Source organism: Myodes glareolus, chromosome 6 (assembly GCF_982192425.1).
Source record: "Myodes glareolus chromosome 6, mMyoGla1.1, whole genome shotgun sequence".
NCBI classification, from domain to species: domain Eukaryota; kingdom Metazoa; phylum Chordata; class Mammalia; order Rodentia; family Cricetidae; genus Myodes; species Myodes glareolus.
In genome coordinates, this window is record NC_142031.1 from 102,676,346 (window position 1) to 102,696,069 (window position 19,724).

Consider the following 19,724-nt stretch of genomic DNA (forward strand, 5'->3'; position numbering starts at 1 on the left):
TGTGGTTTGTAGGCTGACTTTCTTTGCTTTATGTTTAAAAACCACCTATGAGTGAGCACATGTGATAATTGTCTTTCTGTGTCTGGGTTACCCACTCAAAATAATGTTTTCTAGCTCCATCCATTTTCCTGCAAAATTCAAGATGTCATTATTTTTTTGGCTATGTAGTACTCCATTGTGTAAATATACCACATTTTCCTTTTCCATTCTTCAGTTGAGGGGCATTTAGGTTGTTTTCAGGTTCTGGCTATGACAAACATTGCTGCTATAAACATAGTTGAGCACATATCCTTGTGGCACGATTGTGTATCCTTTGGATATATACCCAAAAGTGGTATTACTGGGTCTTGAGGAAGGTTGTTTCCTAATTTTCTGAGAAATCACCACACTAGCATCCAAAGGGGTTGTACCAGCTTGCATTCCACCAGCAATGCAGAAGTGTTCCCTTTTCCTCACAACCTCTCCAGCGTAAGTTATCATCAGTGTTTTTGATCTTGGCCATTCTTACAGGTGTAAGATGGAATCTCAGGGTTGTTTTGATTTGCCTTTCTCTGATGACTAAGGATGTTGAAAATTTCCTTAAGTGTCTTTCAGCCATTTTAGATTCCTCTGTTGAGAGTTCTCTGTTTAGGTCTGTACTCCATTTTTTTTTATTGGATTATGTGATCTTTTGGTGTTTAGTTTCTTGAGTTTTTTGTATATTTTGGAGATCAGACCTCTGTCTGATGTGGGGTTAGTGAAGATCTTTTCCCATTCTGTAGTCTGTCGTTTAGTCTTGTTGACTGTGTCCTTTGCTTTACAGAAGCTTTTCAGTTTCAGGAGGTCCCATTTATTAATTGTTTCTCTCAGTGTCTGTGCCAATTTTTAGGAAGTGGTTCCCTGTGCCAATGTGTTCAAGTGTACTTCCCACTTTCTCTTCTATAAGGTTCAGTGTGGCTGGCTTTATATTGGGGTCTTTGATCCATTTGGACTTGAGTTTTGTGCATGGTGATAGATATGGGTCTATTTTCATACTTCTACATGTTGATATCTAGTTATGACAGCACCACTTGTTAAATATGCTTTCTTTTTTTCCATTTGATATTTTTTACTTCATTGTCAAAAGTCAGGTGTTCAAAGATCTGTTGTTTGATATCCGGGTCTTCTATTTGGTTCCATTGGTCCTTCTGTCTGTTCTTATGCCAATACCAGGCTGTTTTCAGTACTGTAGATCTATAGTAGAGTTTGAAGTCAGGGATTGTGATGCCTCCAGAAATTCTTTTATGATACAGTATTGTTTTGACAGTCCTGAGTTTTTTGCTTTTCCATATGAAGTTGAATACTGTTCTTTTGAGGTCTTTGAAGAATTTTGCTGGGATTTTGATGGGCATTGCGTTGACTCTGTCTGACTAGTATCTCTTATGTGCAGGTTTTCTATTATTCATATATATGTATACCTGACTAAGTGCTGGTCTACATGTTAGTGCTTTATCATTGTTTTTATTTTCTCAAGCTTTTGTTTCCTCTTTGCCACCCCACATATTGATGTACTCCCCTTATTCTCCTTTTAGGGCCTTATCAGATCTGAACAAGGATGGGAAGATGGATCAGCAGGAGTTCTCCATAGCTATGAAACTCATCAAACTAAAGCTTCAAGGCCAGCAGTTGCCTGTAGTTCTCCCTCCTATCATGAAACAGCCCCCTATGTTCTCTCCGCTGATCTCAGCTCGTTTTGGTATGTATGCATTCATTTATCAGCTTTTTTTAAAAAAATATTTATTTATTTATTTATTATGTATACAATATTCTGTCTGTGTGTATGCCTGCAGGCCAGAAGAGGGCACCAGACCCCATTACAGATGGTTGTGAGCCACCATGTGGTTGCTGGGAATTGAACTCAGGACCTTTGGAAGAGCAGGCAATGCTCTTAACCTCTGAGCCATCTCTCCAGCCCTCATTTATCAGCTTTATTTGTTGTTAAGCTTGATTCTTTGGGGATCAGGAAAGGATTTACTAGCACAAAATGACAATTATCAGACTTCCAAGTTAAGCTTCATACCTTTAAAAGAAGAGATCTTAATTGTACTGCCTTAGCTAAGTGTCCATGTCTGGTTTTGCCAGAATCCTCTGTCACAACTCCTAGTTGTGATGTAAATGATCTGCCTCCTTAGTTACAACAGACTCAAAGTACTATTCCTAATTAGTTTCTTCTGTCTCTCGTGGAAGGAGAAAGCAGGATGCTAAGTGTTAGAAGCTGCAGAAGGGAGGTGATGGGGACAGGGTGCGAAGGAGAAATAGTCAGTGGGTACAAAATTACAGTTACAGACAATAAATTCTGGTGTTCTGCTGTATGGTAGGGTGACTATGGTCAATAGCTTTGCATTGTGTATTCCAAATGTAACATGAGGGGCCGGCTTGTTGGGGTTTCTGTCCCACCCAGTACCCCACATCCAGCATATCCCAAAGAAAATCACACACAGGACTCCATAAGGTTATAAACTGATTGACCCATTGGGTCAGGCTTCTTATTAGTCCTTGTAACTTATATTAATCCATTATCATTATCTATGTTAGCCACACGGCTCAGTACCTTTCTCAGCATGGCAGCTCACATGTTGCCTCTTCGGTGGTTTGGGCAGGAATGACAGAGGGAGCTTCCTGCTTCCCAGAATATTCTCAGGCTCTTTGCTCCACCTCTACTTCCTGTCTGGCTTTCCTGCCTATACTGCCTGCCTGGCCAATCAGCATTTTATTAAAATATGATTGATAGAATACAGATAATTCTCCCACACCATCCAAAGCAACTAGGAGAGAAGATTCTGAATGTTTTTAGCATGGATAAATGACAAATGCTTGAGGTGGTAGATGTGCTAACTACCCTGGTTTGTTTAGCACATATTTATCTATGTATCAGAATACCACACTGTACCTCAGAAATAGGTACAGGGTGTGTCCTTAATAGTAAATAAAAATAACAAGATGATTGAATAAATTTAAACTCACATGAAGGGATTTAATTTTTGTGGTAATTTAAAATTACAAATGTGTAGAATTTCGTTAATTTAAAGATTAATTAGCCAGATAGAGGCCAAAAAATTGCAGACTTTTTCCTAATTAATTTATATGCTCTTCAGAAATTACTGATTAATATGCTTTCCATATAATTTTAACTAGTCAATTTATTAATTGTATGTGAAAAGCACTCATTTTGAATGAAATATTCAATAAGATGTTTTTGTGTTATGAAATGCATTTCTTTACACCAGATACTAGATTTTAAAACACTGTATTCTTTCATTCTTGTACTCAAATGTAGTGATAAACAGCAAACCACCGGGTGGCCACCACATTGTCATATTGTCCCACAGTTAAGAAAATAAGTCATCACTTTTTTAAAAGATTTGTCTTTAATTTATAGATATGTAACTTAGAAAAAAGTGAAATATGTGGCATGTTTGCCAATAATACATGTACATAAACATGTCTGTCACTAACCAGAACTTGTTTTGTCTGAGAAATGAGCATGCGTAGTCTAGTGATGTGGCAGCACTAGATCTGTTTTCTTACAGAGAAAACCATATGGTCAGATAACATTTTAGCTTCGAGATAGTGTTTTTAGTTGACTTTGATTGCTTAGTCTTAGTGGTAATGGGAGAAAAAAGTCAAGCGATGTCTGGGCTCACTTGTAGCTCATACATGGCAGATGATTGACATTCAGAGCAGTAGAATATCTCCTTCACCTCAGGTTCAAAGCTGTTTTAAGGAGTTTTGTAAGAATGGTTTGCCCATGGTGTTTCTACAAACATTGGGGCTGCTTCTTGTGCTGTAACTTGTTTTTTGGCGTGTATTTTATAGTTGACTTGATACCATTGGAAAATGTGTTCTCTTTTGTCTTTAGGGATGGGAAGCATGCCCAATCTGTCCATTCCTCAGCCATTGCCTCCAGTTGCACCTATAACAACACCCTTGTCTTCTGCAACTTCAGGGACCAGTATTCCTCCCTTAATGATGCCTGCTCCCCTAGTGCCTTCCGTTAGTACATCATCATTACCAAATGGAACTGCCAGTCTCATTCAGCCTTTATCCATTCCTTACTCTTCTTCAAGTAAGTGTCTAGTGAGTCAGACATGTGAAGGAAGAAGCTGTTATATTTGTTGTTCAGAGACTTCCTTCTTTGTGGAATTGTCTAGTACAGATCTTTTCCCTTTTGTCTCTCTCTCCTTTCCCCCCAGCATTGCCTCATGCATCATCTTACAGTTTGATGATGGGAGGATTTGGTGGTGCTAGTATCCAGAAGGCCCAGTCTCTGATTGATTTAGGATCTAGTAGGTATGAATATTTAACACATATAACTTTGTCTGCTTTCAATGTGGGTTTTTATTTAATAAGCCCTGGACTTATCCAGGTTGTTCTTTGTAATGGACAAGTATAAATACTTAGGTAAGCTTTCTCTTTTGTTGCCGATTTTCTTGTTTTTCGAGAAGGGTCTCACTGTGTTCTTTGCTGTCCTGGAACTCACTCTGTAGACCAGGCTGGCCTCGAACTCAGAGCTCTGCCTGCCTCTGCCTCCCAAGTTCTGGGACTAAAGGTGTGTATCACCACACCTAGCTGAGGTGTTATTTTTAAAATTTTAGAAAACACAAGTATCATTTATTACCTGTCGTAGAAGTCATCATAGTTCTTTTCAAAATAGTTGCAAAGAATTAGTTTCACCCAGAGAAATATTGCCTTGTAGCTTAATTATTGATTTTTGTGACCTTATTCTTTTCTTAACATCACTGAGCCATAGTTTAACAAAGTAACAAATGTAGACAATAATATCTTTTAAGGTGTTTGAAAGATACGAAATGCCATTTGAAACGACCCTGGACAGTAAGATGTTTGGAATTAATAGGTTCTTAATAGATGGAGTTGTATGTGTCTGTTGCCATTATATTGTATAAGGAATGATTCTTAATGTCTTTGTCTTAATTAAATGAATTTTATTTGGTAACATAAAATTTTAAATACATTTCATTATAGCTCAACTTCCTCAACTGCTTCCCTCTCAGGGAACTCGCCCAAGACTGGGACCTCAGAGTGGGCAGTTCCTCAGCCTTCAAGATTAAAGTATCGGCAAAAATTTAATAGTCTGGACAAAAGCATGAGTGGATACCTCTCAGGTAACTGGATTATAGTGGTTATGAGACCATCTGTCTTCTGTGTAAACTTCTTTTGAAAAATTGTTATTTGAATCTGTGCTTTATCTTACCTAAAGTTCTAACATTCAGGACATTCAGAAGGCATTTCATACACAAGAATAGTGTACGTGTACAATTATTGAAAGATGATTCAACTTGATTGCTTTCTTCACATTCTTATGCCAAGTTATGTACAAAATGTACACCCCACTTTTTGGAAAAGAATTTCTCAGGAAGATCAGACTTCATCTTGTAGCCTCTGAAGTGAATGAAAACCCCAAACCACAGGGTGTGGTGGTGGTTGCATCTAGCCTTAGATCTCTTTGAGAGAAAGTGCATTTTCTCTGCTTGCTCTTTGTGCTCTAACTCAAATGCGTCTGAGTTCAGTTTAGTATATTCTATAGATTGACAGAGGATGGCAATGTGGTGATTCCTGGGGCACATACTGACAATGGGCAAGTGTGCGCCACCTCTGGGGATCACACTCCCTTTTCTCTCAGCACTAATTCTCTGGTCAGACAACGTAAATGATGATAAAGGAACAGGGATTGGGAAAGAATGCAGTTTCTGTTGGAGTCATGGCTGGGCAGTCATGCAATTCATAGAGAAAAGGGAGCAGTTTGGGAGAGGGACATGATGGGAACAGAGAAGTTTTAGACATGCTTTTTAAAATATTTATTTATTTATTATGTATACAATATTCTGTCTGTGTGTATGCCTGCAGGCCAGAAGAGGGCACCACACCCCATTACAGATGATTGTGAGCCACCATGTGGTTGCTGGGAATTGAACTCAGGACCTTTGGAAGAGCAGTCAGTGCTCTTAACCTCTGAACCATCTCTCCAGCCCCATAGACATACTTTTTTTTTGAGATGCCTGTGAAACACACATACAGGATTTTGGTTGGATTTTGGAATATAAATATAGAGGTGAGATTTGGGCTACAGATGTGCACGTAGGGCTCATCAGGCTTTAGATGCTTGTTGAAAACAGAGAAAAGTATATTCAGGAGTCCTGGGAGCAATGACAGCCCTTATAGACCATGTAGGAGGAGAGACAGTGAAGACTAAGGGAGAAAGGAAGAGCATGCCGAGAGAGAGGTGTGTGGGAGATGAAGGCTAGAGAGTTCACCTCCACGCTGGTGGCTTGACCCTTGCTCTCAGAGCTGCAAGTAGCACTACCTCGCTAGAAGAACAAGGAGGAGGACTCCATCCTCACTAATTCTAGACTCTGAAGTCTTTCGAGCAGTACTGTGTTTGATTACAATGTAATACTTAATGCCTGGCTCCTGGCACAAACATTTTCACAGTACATGTTCCAGGAAAGCAGCAACATTTTTTGCATGACTTAAAAGAGACTGAAGAAGTCTCTATGGTTTTTTCTCTCAATCAGGTTTTCAAGCTAGAAATGCCCTTCTTCAGTCAAATCTGTCCCAAACTCAGCTGGCTACCATTTGGTGAGTCTTCCCATTAATGATTTCAGCTGTAGATTCTCCATTATCAGAAATCCCTTCAGAAGATTGTTTTGGAAAAAACAAATAGAAAACTAATCATTTCTGTTGGAATTTGTGACTCAAGCATGCTCCATAAAAGTGGGAATTGGAAAGTTAATATTCACTTGGGATGCATATGTTCTAGAGAACTGAGCCTTTATTCTATAAGTGACACTGTAAGTTTTTATATAATGGCTTTTGTTGCAATCCAGAGATCATTTAATTTTTAATATAGTGAATTGAACATGAAATATGATAAACCACCTTCTCAGAATGGGCAATTGCCATAATGAGTCAGTGTCTTCCCTCTTTTTGGGGGCTATGAAAATTAAAGGTAAAAATTGACTCATTTTTCTGTATATGCTTATATTTCACTAAAATATATTAACCTAGCATTTACATTGTCATTATTATCATGAAAATAAAAGCTATACTCTTAAGTTAGTCAGTAAAAACTCTTAGTGGCCTTGGTAAATTGTGACTATTCACCTTTCCTGTAGGACTCTGGCTGACATTGATGGTGATGGACAGTTGAAAGCTGAAGAGTTTATCCTGGCAATGCACCTCACTGATATGGCCAAAGCTGGACAGCCGTTACCCCTGACTTTACCTCCTGAGCTTGTCCCTCCGTCTTTCAGGTCAGTGTCTCTGGAGCCACAAAGCTGTGGTTTCAGAGTTTGTTGAAGCCTGTGCTTTAGTTTAGAGGAGACTAAATATATACTCTATCCTTTGATTTTCATGCTCAATGAGTCATGTTGGAAAAGCATAGATAACAGGAATTGTTTTCACCATGGTGGAGAGAAGGAAACTCATCAGTTTTACTGAAAAGATTAAGAAAAACTTGCTCCAGTATAGCAGTCAGCAGAATCTATACTTTGTACATATAACTAAAGGCCATACTGTATTTTAAATAGCCTTAGTCCTGTGTTTTAAGTATTAAGTTCTTTTCATTGTCAGTAGCCTGTATTTTTTAGTCTGAAAATTCTTACTTAGACTGTGTGATGCTTTTTGTTGTTTGTTTTTCTTAGAGGGGGGAAGCAAATTGATTCCGTTAATGGAACTCTACCTTCGTATCAGAAAACACAAGAAGAAGAACCACAGAAGAAATTGCCAGGTGTCTATCTTACACTTTTAATTAATTTATTTATTTTAAAATTAAAATTGATCCTATTTACTTTAAATTTTATTTTGAAATACAAACAAATATTTAGTGTTATATACCTAAAATTTATGTTATATAAAAAATTACTAGGTGAAATTTTTGTCTGTGTGTGTGTGCATTACTGGAGACTGAATCCATGGACTTGAGTAAACTGACCCAACATTTCTATCACTGAACAATAATACCAGTTCATTGGGATGTTTTTAATTATTTATTCATTTTAACAAAGAGTAAAACTGAAAATGATGAAGGAATAAGGGAGAGAGTATATATTTGGAAAATTAGGGAAATTAAATCAGATCAAGCTCTGTAATGAAATCTTTAGCTTTGAAAAAAAGTTTTAACTATTTATTGAAAGAGTATGTACATAATTATTTTAAATTATTAAAAAGTTAGTGAAAAGACTGGGGTTATAGTTCAATAATAGAATGTTGGCCAGCTGATGCAAGGCCTTGAGTTTGATCCCCAGAACTTCAAAACAAACCAAACTAGAAAACTACCTTCTTCAAAAAGTTCGTGTCATATAGCAGATAATACACAATATAGCAGATAATAACAAATAACCTTGGTTATTTGAAGAAGGCACTGAGAAAAGGTAAACCAATATTTTTATTGGCATGGATAGTCAAAGTATATTTGAGTAGATTCAAACGTAGAAAATTGTGGGTTTTTAAATTAATGTTTTTACAGGAAAGTAAATTCTTTCCTTTTTACATTTTGATAAAAGTATCCTTAGGAGAAATAGCCAGAGAGTAAGAGCACTCAACGACTACTAGGCCAGAGTGTTTTGAACTAGATAAGAGATTCTGTAGACTGTGGAAGAAAGCATACACTCCTTCCTTCCTTTCTTCCCTTCCTTTCTCCCCTTTTAGTTACTTTTGAGGATAAACGGAAAGCCAACTATGAACGAGGAAACATGGAACTGGAGAAGCGACGCCAGGCCTTGATGGAACAGCAGCAGAGGGAGGCTGAGCGAAAAGCCCAGAAGGAAAAGGAAGAGTGGGAGCGAAAGCAGAGAGAATTACAAGAACAAGAATGGAAGAAGCAACTGGAATTGGAAAAACGCTTGGAGAAGCAGAGAGAACTGGAGAGACAGCGAGAGGAAGAGAGGAGAAAGGAGCTAGAAAGACGAGAGGTCATTTTCGAGTTCTTTCCTAAGAAAATCACTGGTTTAATGAGTGAGCACATGGCATCCCCTGAGACTGTGCTGCCCTTTCTGTTGTGACTTCCCCTCTGTGTCCTGCCACTCTTTATCCCTTTCCTTTCTATGTAAGGACTTTAAGGTTCATGGAAGCCTTACTCTGTGCAGGGGGGGCCCAAGCAGAGGAGGACTGAGTGAGTGCCTAGCTCAGCTGAGTGAAGAGCTTCAGTGAATTTGACAGCAGGAGGGCTCTGGGTGCCTGCAAGCTTAGGACTCAGAATCAGTCTGAAAACTTGAGGCATAGGCAGATGAAGCTACACAGAGGAGTCCAGAAGCAGCCTAGTATTACAGAGGTGCCTAGAAACACTGGTTGGTTTTAACTGGCCAGGGATGGAACACAGTAAATTACAGTACTTTGAAGAATTGTAAATGGAATTATTTCTCTTCTTTATCAGAATAAAGGCATGATTATTTCTCTTGCTTTTTATACCATAAAGCCGTCCTTTAGCTTATTAACAGAAGAATGACTTAACAAAAAGATGATTCTCTGATACAATGAAAAGTGATGAATAAAAGCCATTTTTGTGGGTATCTTAGGGCCCATTGAGAAAATCAGATTTTCTTACCTGCCCTTAGGTACTATGGCCACTCAGTCCTAAATAATGTTATCCCATGAGTTTTTGAATAGTGAAATTTTTTTAATTTAAAAATTAACAATAATTTGATATTTTTAGGCAGCAAAACAGGAACTTGAAAGACAGCGTCGTTTAGAATGGGAAAGAATCCGTCGACAGGAACTTCTCAATCAAAAGAATAGAGAACAAGAAGAAATCGTCAGGCTGAACTCTAAAAAGAAGAGTCTCCATCTTGAGTTGGAAGCAGTGGTATGGCTAAAGTTTACATGGGTGTTATCTGAACAATGTTGGCATTACCTGTCCAGGGCTTGCGTAAATAAAAAGGATTCAGTTACTTAAAAGGAAAAGAAAAAAAGCTGCTCACCACATGATCTCTCTTACCATTTCTCTTAGTTTGAAAAAATAGTTTTTCACTGATATTAGTCACTCTACTTAACTGATGTTTGACATCAAATGTTAGAGGTCAAGTTCTTTGAAATGTAGGATGAGAAGATAGAAAGATGTAGAATCCCATGATACTAGCCTTGCTAGAATGGCAAGAGTCAGCATGATGAATGCTTACCTGTGCACTGGAACCAAATTTAGGTCTTCTGCACTGGTTGCTTAATACTTTTTTTGTTGGCTTGAGTGACATTGAAATAATTTAAAAAAAATAAAGTATTATGCTAGATAATGGTGACATACACCTTAATTCTAGCACTTGGGAGACAGAGGCAGGTGGATCTCTGTGAGTTTGAGGCCAGCCTGGTCTACAGGGCAAGTTCCAGGACAGCCAGGGCTACACAGAGAAACCTGTGTTGCAAAATTTAATAATAACAGCAACAACAACTAAATACATAAAACCATGATATTTTTAGTCAGAAAGGTGTTATTTTATGGCTCTAAATTACATTGGATACAAACCATAGTTATTAATCATGCCACAGTGCTACAACAGATTTTTTTTATTTTTTTTAATTTTTAAATTTTTTTTATTGAGCTGTGTATTTTTCTTCCTTCCCTCCTTCCCTTCTTCCCCTTTCTCTTTTCCCCTCTCCCATGATCCCCATGCTCCCAATTTATTCAGGAGATTTTTACACCAGAGATCTTAAACCTTTAGCTTCTGTGTGCTATGTATATATTAGAACCATCATATTGATGGTGTATTTTTTCTTAAAAATGGGAGATTGGACTGACCAGATCAAGGCACTTGCTGCCACACCTAGCAAGCTGAAGTCAATCTCTGGGACCCTTATAGTACAAAGAGAAAACTGACTCCCAGAAATTGTTCTCTGACCTCTGTGCACACTCACACCCACACAATAAATAAATATAAAATAATTTAACATAAGAAAAGACCTTAACATCGCCTGTTTTTCTTTTAAGGTTAGGGTAACATACCAACACAGTGACATGGGTCAATGTCTGGAGAGGTTCATTCTGTACTTATACATGTTAAAGATAAAATAAGCTCTGGAGTCTATGCAACATGTTCCTTTTAGTGTGTATTTTTCAAATATAAGACATGTTATCCAGTCAGACTTTCATCAGTGATAACTCAGTTTTCCTCACCTCACTGTTTGACAGCTAGAGCTGTAATAACAGAACTCCACAGGCTGGGAAGCCTGAACAGCAGAAATGGTCACGGTTCCAGAGGCCAGAGCCAGGGTTTGTGTCCTGGTGAGGCCTCACTCTGTCCTCACATGTCCTTCTCTGTGACAGGCATTTCTGGTGCATTTTCTGTCTGTTCTTCTTATAATGACACTAGTTCTATTGGATTAGGACCCATTCCAAAGACCTTTTTGACCCAATTGCCTCTTTAAAATAAGTTTCTCTAAACATCAGATAAATTTGGCTTGGCGGGTGAGGTGGCAGTTCATCCCTATGCCCCACCTCTCCCTTCATCTTAGACCTCATTGAAGAATGTTTGCTGTCTGTTTCTTCCCTTCCCCTGGAAGGGAAGGTTACTCTTTCATAAGGAAAAGAATATTAGTGTAGGAGAAAAAATTGAAACTCAAAAGTTTCCTCTGGACATTGTTTAACTAAAGGAGATTAGAAAATAACATTGAAGGTAGAAATAGAAGCCAGAGAACATTTAAAGAATAAATTTAATATACTTTGAGATTGTTATATTAGTTATAAATACATAATTCAAAAAAAATTCAGTGTGTTATATTTGTGTTTTTTTCACATAGCATAGGGGATCTTGTGCTCTAAGAATGATTTGCTTCTTGCTGATAACTCTTCATATAAATGAATGTAAAACAGACTGATAATGGATCGTAAGTGTCATGCATTTGATATTCCTATAGAATTTTTTTTTTACCATATGTATGATTGTGATTTTCCTATAGAATGGAAAACATCAACAGATCTCAGGCAGACTTCAAGATGTCCGAATCAGAAAGCAAACACAAAAAACTGAGCTAGAAGTTTTGGATAAGCAGTGTGATCTGGAAATTATGGAAATCAAACAACTTCAACAAGAACTTCAGGTAGGTCTTTTGCAGCTGAATGGTCCTTAAACACATGCAGTCATCAGCAGTTCTTCATAATAGATTGTTGCTTTGGGAGTCGTAAGCCCCTGACTTCTTGGCAGACCTATGATAGAAAAGATCAGAAAGTCCATAGGTTAGATATGAGCTAGGTTCTGCTTAAATTTTTACATAAATAAATATGCATTACTTTGAACTTTAATTAAAAAAATAATAATAAAATATCTGTTTAGTTTATTTGCAGATCATGGCATTAACGCTGTCTGACATGGGTTTACTCTGCCGCAAAAATGGCATCTTCTTCCTGTCTAGCACATGGCAAGTGAGCAAGGCAGGCCAATAATCCCTCTAATGCGGGGAAGTCCTCATGGTTTGACCACTTCCCACAGCCTTGTCCCTTATCACTATAGCACTGGGAGTTGTGTGTCAGTCCTGAAGTTATGACAGGGCACCCATATTCACACCATATCATATGTTACAGTAAAGTTGTTACTATTAAGTTGAGGAAATTCTTATTTGAAGTTACTGTTTTCAGAACTGTGGTGAGAGGAGATTAAATGTCTCTCTCACAGACATGGTCCTTTGCTTGTGGAGTTTAGTTTATTTATTGCTACTTGAAAGTAGGGGCACTAGAAGTCTTCTCCACTGGAGAGGCCTCCCACATAGCGTGTTTATTGCAAGTGTGAATAATCAGTCTTCCCCTTGTCACAGCAGGGCCCTTTCTCACGTGGTTTAAAACTGCTTCCCTGTTTCTCCCTGAGACTGCAGTCCCTGTTTGATGCGTACTTGTGCATTACAGATACGTGGCCTGCTTACCTGTGTGGTCTTGTGTATAGAAGCCCCTCTCACTCTGCCAACTGTTGCCCATTACAGTGCGGAAAAGTTCAGGTCTCTAGGCACTCTCCAGTGGTGAAGGAATTCTTTATTACCTTTAAACTTCAGCTGGCCATTCATAAGCATTTGCTTAAGTATTTTCTTTTTATAGCCTATATAATTCTACACTACAACCTGTATTTCTATTCTGAGTCTTAGAAGTTTTATCAGGTTTTAAATTTAAAGAAAAATTCTTAGACATTATATTGTTTTAATCAGTTTCTAATTTTCTTTTTAAAGGAATATCAAAATAAGCTTATCTATCTGGTACCTGAAAAGCAACTACTAAATGAAAGAATTAAAAACATGCAGCTTAATAACACACCTGGTAAGTCTCTAAGTTTTGTTTTGTTTCCTTTCTGAATAATTGTTTTAATATAGTGTTATTTTAAAATGACATTATTCCACTAAAATAATATTTTGCCTGTAAGTTAAAATTTTAAAAATAATGTGAAGAATATTATCTTAGGTTGTTTTAGCTGCTCATCTTATAGCTGTGACCAGATCCCTGATGAGGAGTAGCTAAAGGGAGGAAGTAATCAGAGGGAAAATGTGATCCCGTGTGGGAATAGTGTAGGGAAACTGCATGCAAAAGAGTGAAATTGGCCTTATTTTTTTCCCATACATGAAAATAAATTGAAAATAAATTACAAGCCTAAGCTTGGGCATAGTAGCTCATGCCTGTCTTAAAACTTTGTAGACAGAGGCAGGAGGATTGTCATGAATTTGAGACCAGTCTGGATTGCATAGCAAATTCCATGTCAGCCTGGATGAAAAAATGAGAACATGTCTCAAAACCAGCAACAAAGATAGATTACAACCTAAATATAAAATACAAGCTATAAAACTTCTGAAAGAGGGCAAACAAAAGTACCTTGATATCCTTTGCAGTCATTTTTAATACAATATTTTTATTCTTCAAGAATTTCATACAATGTATTTTGATCATATTTACTCCCTCTCCTCCCTTAACTCCTCTCAGGTCCACCCCACCTTTTCATCTCACCTCCAGCTTCATATCCTCTTTTTTGTTTTAGCAGGATTTTAAAAAATTATTTAATTTATTTGTGTGTCTTCACATACGTCTTGGCAGTACATGTGTGCAGTGTTGAGGTGACCAGAAGAGAGCATTGGATCCACTAGAATTGAAGTTATAACTGTGGGATACCATGTGGGTGCTGGGAATCAGACCCCAGAGGTCTGGAAGAGCAGCCAGTGCTCTTAACTACTGAACCATCTCTTCAGCCACATTAACATTTTTTTTTTTTTAGTCACCAAAAATAGAAAAAATGGAAATAGGATATTTTCATAGAAATAGTTTTTGATATTATCAGAAGTTCAAGAAACATGAAGTAAGCTATTGTACATCAAACTGAAAAGATTCTGCATAGCCAGTGAAGTACCCAAGATGAAAAGACTGTCCACAGACTGAGAAAATATCTATGAATCATTTATCTGATAGGGGCTTGATATCCAAAATATATAAGGAATTCATGCAACCTAATACCAAAAAATATCCTCAAAACAAACAGAAAAATTCCATATGGCCCAACTTAAAAATGGGCAGAAAACTCAAATAAGCAGTTCCCCAAAGAAAAGATAAAATGACCAGTAGGTTTTTGAGAGGTGGTCACCATGGCTAAACACTGAATTATCCCCTCAGACTGTCAGGATAGATGTTATCCAAAGGTGAAGAAATATGAGTTGGTAAGAGAGGAAAATCTGGCACACCATTGGTGAGAATGTAAATCAGAGACTATAGAAAATAGTAAGGCAGATTTTAAATCATTAAAAATTAAGCTACCCTATGACCCACATCTGATTGTAGATCCGAAAGAAATGAATCCCTGTCTCAAAGGGCTATGACCACTTTTGTGTTTATGGTGGCTCCTGCACAATAGCCAAGGGTGGAATCAGATGCTCATCAACAGGAAAGCAGGTAGAGAAAAATGTGTGTGCGTGCACATACATACACACAAAATGGAATATTCTACCTTAAAAAAGAGGATACAGTGCCAAATGTGACATTGTGGATAATCTGGAGGTTGTAGACTCAGTAAAATAAATCAGCCATGGAAATAAAAAAAGTGCATGGTGTCACATGTGAAAATTGAAAACGTCAAACTCAGAGAAATAGAGTAGAGTGGTGCTTACCATAAAAATGGATTTTACCACGAAAAGGGATTAGGTATGTTAAAGCAGACTAGCCGTGATGTAGACTACTATGTAGATGGAACTAGATCTCCATGTCCTAATGATAAGATATATTGTTAAATTTAAAACAACTTAAGACTGATGTGTGACTCAGTAAGAGTGCTTATCTAGCATGTATGTGTTTAGTGTCCATTGTCACCAAAATTTAAATAAGAAAGTAAGAAAGTAAATAAATGATATATGTATGTGTGTATGTATGTATGTTACAGAATGCTGTAGATAACATGATCCTGTCAAGTAGAAGTTGGATGAATGCACATATATCTAAGTACAAATGCTTAAAAGGAGAATGTAGGATTTCGGATAAAGGACAACTTAACTTTTTACTCTGTGTGTTTAATTTTATTCAAATTCTATACTTGATTTCTATATTTTAAAATTACAAAATTTTGGAATATGTATTTAGATAGTAATGTTACTATTTCATCTTAATGGAAATCACTATATTCAGACCTAGTTTCTGTATCCTTGTGTAAATTTTTTTAAGTCTTGTACAGTGAAACTCTCTCCTCTTACCTCTTAAAATGTGTTATTAAATAATCCTGTTAGTAATACTTATTGGGTCCTTTCTGTGAGTAGTCCTCTGTTCTTGAGATCGTCGTAAGTACAAAGCGACTTTAGCAGCATATTCATTCTGTTGACTGAGTACTTACTGTGACTGTATGCCGTGACTCTCTGCTCACCTCGTTAATAAGGTGGGTGGATTGTGCCTCTTGTGTCTGGTCAAACTCATTTTCAAGTCCTGATCCTTTCAGTAGAGAACCAGTACTTATATCTGTTTCCTTTGAGAATCTTTATAAGGTGTTACTTGGGAATAAAAGGTATTATCTCTTCTCCTCACCTATGTATCTTCATATGCCCTTTGTATTTCTCTAGTTATGTCATTGTGAGCAGACAGAAGTGACAGGAACTGCTCCCAAATGTAAACTGACTTGATATTTTTTACTTCAGATTCAGGGATCAGTTTACTTCATAAAAAATCATCAGAAAAGGAAGAATTATGCCAAAGACTTAAAGAACAATTAGATGCTCTTGAAAAAGAAACTGCATCTAAGCTCTCAGAAATGGATACGTTTAACAATCAACTGAAGGTATTTATCTTCTGTTATCTTCATGTCTCTGTAGCGGCTTCTTGTATCACATTTTCATAATTGACTATGTCATTTCATCGACTAGAATTATATTGTTTTTAATGTTCTCTAAAGTTTAGTAAATACTTTTTTCAGAGTTTCCAAGTTTGGGTGCTATGTGCTCTTTTTATTGGCTTCTATGCAATCCTAAAACAACTGCCTTTGTCAGTCCTTCAGAACCAAAGTCAGCAACATTCTAAAGCAGCAAACAGACTGGGCATGGTGGATCACACCTGTAAATCCCAGAAACTGGGAGACTGACACAAAAGAAATAGAATTCAAGGTTGTTTCTCAGCAACTTAGAAAGTTTAAGAGCAGCCTGGCTACATGAGACTCTGTCTCAAAACAGGGAGGAGGGGTAAACATGGAAATTTCAAAATTGCTGTCGGTCCTCTTTTAACACACTAAATTCTTGTTTGCTTCTTCGTGCTAATATAATTAACCTTTATGAAACAATAAAATACTTAGGGAAATCTAAAGAAGAATTTGATACTATAAACTTCATATAATTCATAATTCATTGGTTTATTGTTTGCCTCTGTGGCGGAGCAGGTGCCACAGACTGTGTTTTTCTTTTGGAGCAGTGGTGATTGGACACTGGCGCCATGTGAGTGGAGATAATAAGTGTTAGCTGGTTACTGAAACTGACCGGAGTGCTGAAAACCAGACTAATGGTATCCACTCAAACTGAGTAGTCTCGGTTCACCTTTGCTAACTATGCATAAAGTTATGAAAGCACACAGTGTTATATAGTAATTCTTTAAGAAAGCTATTTCTTCATATGGTTTTTATCTTGTTGACTTATTTAGAGAACATTAGCAACAACTATGGAATAAACAGCATTATGGTGGCTTCAGTTAAGGACAGAAATGGAGGTGAATAATGCTGAGAGTGTACTTTACATAAAGATATGTTCTTTAGAGAAATTAAAATGTGATTGTTTGTCACTGGTGATCAGACAAGCCAGTCAAGTTATCTTCCTTAAATAATTTTTTGAAACTGTACATAGTTTAACTGGCCTCTTATCTGCCTTATCTTACAGTGTGGGAATATGGATGACTCTGTTCTTCAGTGCCTTTTGTCTCTGCTAAGCTGTCTCAACAACCTCTTCCTCTTACTTAAGGTTATTTTCTAATATCTAGCTCCTTTTTTTTAGTTACTTTACTGTTTTATTTTTAAACTGTACTATTCTTTGCCTTTATCTGATTATCTTTGTTTGGAATAACATATACAATAAAACCTTCTTTTCTTTCTGTTTGCTCTAATATCCTTCTGCTGTCTTATTATTGCCTGTTTGAGTTTAATGCCAGAAATCAGGAAGGCTGCCCAAGGTGTCTTCCTTCATGAGGAATCCAGCCAGTTCCCTTACATTATTTCTGTGGATTGGGTTAACCAATGGGGTGGGCAAGAGAAAACAAAGATGTGAAAGTGAATCAGCTATGTCCCTGAAAACTATTGCTCAAGTTTTGACTTCCTGCAACCTAGGACAGGGTCATGTCTTGTGTGTGCCTGATGCATCCTGATTTTGCATAAGGAAAAATGTAAAGAACCAGTAATATGAAGACATCATTACTTACCAGGCCTTGTGTTCTGACACACACCTTAGGTGTAAGTCATGAGCTTTGCCACTTCTAATACACAGACTGTTCAAAATATTCAATGATGTCCTTCTTTAATGTAGTGTAAAGAGAGGTGATTTATATTAACCACTTGTCCACCCTTGTCGATTCTTATTACACTTTCTACTCAGCACTAAAATGTAATGCAGTAGGCAGTTTGTGTGTTCACAATAGTCACACCTCAGCGCTTGCTTTTGGAAAGGTAAGGCAGATTTCAAAAGTAGCAGTAGCAGGGTCCCAAATGTTGATCTATCTATAGGATTAGAACATGGCTGACCAGGTTATCTGGTCTTAGAACTTTTGCTACAGATTATGTAGAAATGTGTGAGTCTCATCATTGTGAAATGAGGTTCAGTACAGATTTGTGGACTATACTCATTCATAGAATACTGTCTGATTCTTCTGGTTAGCGTTGGTTCTCTACAGGCCAGCAGATTATTTTGTCTTGCTTTACTTTCTTCCTTCTGCTTCTTGGCGTTCTAGTTTTTCATTGCTTTTTGAAACTTTTATCAGAGACAATTTAGGACACCAAAGGAGTGTGAAGTGTGTAAGTCAGTGGGTAGGAAACTTGAGGATAGCTACAGAAAAGAAGCCTTTGTAGTGGTGCCCAGCACTGAGGACTGCACAGAGAGCACCGTTTCAGCTGAGTAATAAGCAGAAGCTGACTGCTGTGGATCAACAATAGATGGGCATGAAGACTATTAAATGTATATGAGCAATTCTGAAGAGAGTAGGAAAGTGTGAGGATGAAGGGTGTTACATGAAGGGACAAAGAAAACCTCGAAGGAGACAAGAAAGGATGTAAAGAGAAGAGATGGAGGCTGATATGATACATATGATATTTGATAGAGCCCAGTCCCCAAAAAAGTAGATTAAGAAAAAGATCCAGGGGCTAAGGAAATGGCTCAATGGGTTATTATGTTTGCCATGAAAAGGACCTGTGCAAAAAAGCCACATGTGGCATGCCCACCTGTAATTCCAGTGCTAGGGAAACTAGGTGGTGGGAGACCCTGTCTCAGAAAAATAAGGTGACAGCCATATCAGCCATACTCCAGAGAACAGAGCAGGCCCATGCCCCAGGAGTAGTCAGCCAACACAGACTGGACTCCATGGTTTTGTTTGCTTGTTTTCTTTCCTTTTAAAAGTGAAAGAGAATATGAAGTTGGGTAGGTAGGGAGGTGGGGGAGGAGTTGGGAAGAGCTTCGGGAAGGGAGATGAATCCAATCAAAATACATTATATGAAATTCTCAAAGAATAAGTAAAAAGATTATAATAAGGCAAAAAACAGTTGAGAAAGATATCTGATATTGAAATCAGGCCTATGAATACACACAACACACGAACACACACATATGAACACACATACACATACTCACACCCTCTAAAAACAAAAAAGAAAGAAATAAAAGAAAAAATCCAAAGCGTAGATTAAAGGAATTCTTTAAAAAGAATACTTCCACAGATTGGAGGTAAAAATCAGTGGGGAAAGGAACTTGCTACCAAGCCTGATGACCCAAATTTAACCCCTAGGACCTGTGTGGTGGATGAAGGAAACTGGCTCTGACAAGACATTCTCTGACTTCTACGTACAAACTGTGGCGTGTGTGTGTGTATGTATGTGTGTGTGTATGTGTATACGTTTGCACACACACAAATTAAGTAAATAAATATAATTGTTGAAGAAAGAATTCTTCCAGTGTAACATATGGGGAAAGACTGGTGCAATTCTAACCTGGTCTACAGAGCAAGTTCCAGGATAGCCAGGGCTGTTACATAGAGAAATCTTGTCTTAAAAAAAAAACAAAAACAAAAACAAAAAAAAGAT

General features: G+C 37.5%; 1 protein-coding gene and 1 long non-coding RNA gene across 7 annotated transcripts in view; one reads left to right on the forward strand and one right to left on the reverse strand.

The window, feature by feature from the left end:
- Positions 1 to 19,724, forward strand: part of Itsn2 (intersectin 2) — a 116,024-nt gene that overhangs the window by 34,711 nt on the left and 61,589 nt on the right. For 3 of the 5 annotated variants that reach the window (XM_087907446.1, XM_087907445.1, XM_087907447.1), the window contains exons 5-17: positions 1,551 to 1,714; positions 3,878 to 4,084; positions 4,212 to 4,308; positions 5,002 to 5,141; positions 6,552 to 6,615; positions 7,152 to 7,289; positions 7,680 to 7,765; positions 8,686 to 8,948; positions 9,689 to 9,838; positions 11,923 to 12,063; positions 13,177 to 13,264; positions 16,102 to 16,241; positions 17,323 to 17,403. In XM_087907446.1, the coding sequence (XP_087763572.1) occupies positions 1,551 to 1,714; positions 3,878 to 4,084; positions 4,212 to 4,308; positions 5,002 to 5,141; positions 6,552 to 6,615; positions 7,152 to 7,289; positions 7,680 to 7,765; positions 8,686 to 8,948; positions 9,689 to 9,838; positions 11,923 to 12,063; positions 13,177 to 13,264; positions 16,102 to 16,241; positions 17,323 to 17,403 (1,759 nt within the window). The remainder of the gene's footprint in view (positions 1 to 1,550; positions 1,715 to 3,877; positions 4,085 to 4,211; positions 4,309 to 5,001; positions 5,142 to 6,551; positions 6,616 to 7,151; positions 7,290 to 7,679; positions 7,766 to 8,685; positions 8,949 to 9,688; positions 9,839 to 11,922; positions 12,064 to 13,176; positions 13,265 to 16,101; positions 16,242 to 17,322; positions 17,404 to 19,724) is intronic. The other 2 variants (XM_087907448.1, XM_087907449.1) reach the window with 1 other exon arrangement.
- Positions 11,659 to 19,724, reverse strand: part of LOC125402102 (uncharacterized) — a 55,121-nt gene continuing 47,055 nt past the window's right edge. For both annotated transcript variants that reach the window (XR_015002489.2, XR_015002488.2), the window contains one exon: positions 11,659 to 12,169. This is a non-coding gene — a long non-coding RNA (uncharacterized LOC125402102). The remainder of the gene's footprint in view (positions 12,170 to 19,724) is intronic.